The sequence below is a fragment of the Salvelinus fontinalis genome, chromosome 11 (assembly GCF_029448725.1).
Source record: "Salvelinus fontinalis isolate EN_2023a chromosome 11, ASM2944872v1, whole genome shotgun sequence".
In the NCBI taxonomy this organism is placed as follows: Eukaryota; Metazoa; Chordata; class Actinopteri; order Salmoniformes; family Salmonidae; genus Salvelinus; species Salvelinus fontinalis.
This window is the reverse complement of record NC_074675.1, coordinates 29,010,966-29,013,969: the sequence shown is the minus strand read 5'-3', so window position 1 is coordinate 29,013,969 and position 3,004 is coordinate 29,010,966. Positions and strand designations below refer to the sequence as shown.

At 41.0% G+C, this 3,004-nt stretch overlaps 1 protein-coding gene across 2 annotated transcripts; it reads left to right on the top strand.

Moving 5' to 3' along the window:
• The first annotated feature begins 494 nt into the window (after positions 1-494).
• LOC129865455 (transmembrane protein 256-like) lies at positions 495-3,004 on the top strand. Of its 2 annotated transcripts, none has more exons than XM_055938266.1 (4): positions 495-699; positions 1,106-1,143; positions 2,137-2,235; positions 2,512-3,004. In XM_055938266.1, exons 1-4 carry the CDS (start codon positions 618-620, stop codon positions 2,653-2,655), a joined length of 363 nt encoding a protein of 120 aa, XP_055794241.1. In that variant the 5' UTR covers positions 495-617; the 3' UTR covers positions 2,656-3,004. The 2 variants fall into 2 exon arrangements, with proteins under 2 accessions (XP_055794241.1, XP_055794242.1); XM_055938267.1 differs by having other exon boundaries at positions 500-699; positions 2,155-2,235.

Below are 3,004 nucleotides of genomic sequence, written 5' to 3'. Positions count from 1 at the left end.
CTTTGCACTTTCTTCCACTGCAAACCAACCATTCCAGTGTTTTTTACTTGCTATATTGTATTTACTTCGCCACCATGGCCTTTTTTTATATTTTTATTTATATATATATTTTGTTTGCCTTCACCTCCCTTATCTCACCTCACTTGCTCACATTGTATATATACTTATTTTTCACTGTATTATTGACTGTATGATTGTTTTACTCCATGTGTAACTATGTGTTGTTGTATGTGTCGAACTGCTTTGCTTTATCTTGGCCAGGTCGCAATTGTAAATGAGAACGTGTTCTCAATTTGACTACCTGGTTAAATAAAGGTGAAATAAAAAATAAAAATGCCAAAATAACATTCAAAACAGCCAACAAAAACATGGTGGGGATCAAAATGCCCTGAATGACGGGTTGCCACTGCACTATACAGATGAAAGGGAAAACCTTTAACATTTGGTTCCACTTCAGAGTTATGAAATCTATACCAGACACTGAAACTGTAACACAGCGGGCGCCATTTTGGCTCAGGAAACAACTCTGCAGGAGGATGTGCTCTCACAAACGAGTCCCTACCGCACGCAGTTTCCTTCATCTTTCACCGTCATTTGTCAGCTTGTGATACACAGCAATGGCCACGTCTTTGGTTGTGCAGAGGTTAGCAGGAGTGTCGGGGGCACTCGCTGTCGCAGCGGGGGCATACGGAGCGCATGGTAAGAATCCACATTTTATCATTGTGCGCTGCATGACAAACAGATTGCATGATTGTGTTGTTAACGTTAAAAGCAGTCTGCTGTTTTGTAAACGCTGCAGGATAGGCTATCGCTGCTTCATGTCACTCATTTGGCCATGGGGATGGGATAGTCCAGTCCAGTCCAGACAGCATGGTGTAGAAATGCATAATAACAATGTATCTGTGCTTTCCGGCTGTAGTTTACTACTGTAAATGAAACCTAGCCTAATAAAAAATCCGCGCTGAAGGATATATATGCTGTAGGCTAAACACTTTATGATCAAGTGACACACACACAGGATACAATACACTGTATTTTATGTGGCCCTACCCTTACTGTTCAGCTGCCATGACCCTTTACAATATCTCCTATTTGTTTTATTCAGGTTTCAAAAACAAAGATCCAGAAGATTACTCGAGAGTGGTAAGTGTTATTGTTTTCATATGGTATGACTAGAGTATTGGCCCAAAGTTGGAGAATGGGCTGGGATTTAATTTGTTAATAGGTGCATTATTTATATTATAAATTGCGACCACTACCAATATACTAATACACTGTTTTGATACCATTTAATTAACATATGGGAAGGTTATACCACCTCCTTCCTCCTTGTCAACTTCAAAATAAAATAACATTTTATTAGTCACATGTGCCGCATATAACAGGTGAAATGCTTACTTACGAGCCCCTAACCAACAATGCAGTTAAAAAAATATGAATAAGAAATAAAGAGTAACAAGTAATTAAAGAGCAGCAGTAAAATAACAATAGCGAGACTATATACAGGGGGGAACCGGTACAGAGTCAATGTGCGGGGGCACCGGTTAGTCGAGGTAATTGAGGTAATGTAACGACTGTCTTCGGGTGAAAGAGAGGAGTACTAAGATGCAGCGTGAATATCATCCATATTTAATGGGAAATACTTAAGCACCGAACAAAACAACAAACCGACAAAAAGGAACGAAGACGATACAGTCCCGTAACTTGAACACTAAACACTGGTACACTGGTACACTGGAACAGGAACAATCACCCACAAACAAACAGTGAAAACAGGCTACCTTAATATGGTTCCCAATCAGAGACAATGACAAACACCTGCCTCTGATTGAGAACCATATTAGGCCAAACAACAAACCCAACATAGAAACACAAAACATAGAATGCCCACCCAGCTCACATCCTGACTAACTAAACAAAGACTAAACAAAGGAAATAAGGTCAGGAACGTGACACTATGTTGTTATCTTAGCTATCTCTTTATGTAGTGTTGTGGTGTCTCTCTGGTCGTGATGTGTGTTTTGCCCTATATTTTTATTTCATTTTTTACTTTAATCCCAGCCCCCTGTCCCCGCAGGAGGCCTTTTGGTAGGCTGTCATTGTAAGTAAGAATTTGTTCTTAACTGACTTGCCTAGTTAAACTATCCTCCCCAGCTTTATGAGACGGCCAACAAGTACCACTTCTACCACAGCATAGCTCTGCTGGGTGCCTCTCGCTGTAGGAAACCTGCTGTGGTATGTACTGTATGCTACCCTCCCATCATTATAATAATATAATTCAATAGAACACTATATTTTTGTAATAGAAAACACCTCTCTATGGTTTATTCTAATCCTCCGTCTGCATGTATTCTCTGTTTTGTTTTGTATTTGCGATTTGTGGACCAAGGACATGTCTTTTCAGATACTGTATGACACATTTTGAATGCTGTTTGTGCCAAAAACTGTACATATGGGTCTTGATAATAAGCAGAGAAGCACACACTCACTTTCCCTGTCTTCTCTCTGCAGGCCGGCACCCTCCTGGTATTGGGCACAGGGGCGTTCTGTGGGTCCTTGTACCACCAGGCCCTGACGGAGGACCCTGTGCTGAGGAAACTGGCTCCTTATGGGGGCATGTTCCTGATCGCTGGCTGGCTGGCTATAGCTATCTGAACTGACCTTTAACCTATTGCTCTTGAACCTTTGACCCCTACTGGTGCAGGATGACCTTGGTATGGGATACAAACTGACTGTTAAGTTCAGAGGCCAGAGAAGTGGAAATGTCATGATAGGTGGATGGAGGGAAGGGGCGTTGGTAAAATGTCACTTATCTAAACCCTCCTCTTTTTCTGTGGGTGTTAAGGGAAGATAAGGTTGTGAGGGAACAGTTTTTATTCTTCCGTCATCACAGGCTGCGACGTACCCTGTGACATAAATTTGTGTGTTTGTGTGTTTGAGTTTGAATCGATCCAAAATACGAATGTATATTTATTCTTTATCACAAATAAACACGTTGAAAAGA

What these genes read in the sequence shown, in the direction of transcription:
- LOC129865455 (XM_055938266.1), top strand. Translation starts at nt 618, where the DNA reads ATGGCCACGTCTTTGGTTGTGCAGAGGTTAGCAGGAGTGTCGGGGGCA. An exon ending in GGGGGCATACGGAGCGCATG is followed by an intron (nt 700 to 1,105) that starts GTAAGAATCCAC and finishes TGTTTTATTCAG; the next exon opens with GTTTCAAAAACAAAGATCCA. An exon ending in CAGAAGATTACTCGAGAGTG is followed by an intron (nt 1,144 to 2,136) that starts GTAAGTGTTATT and finishes TGACTTGCCTAG; the next exon opens with TTAAACTATCCTCCCCAGCT.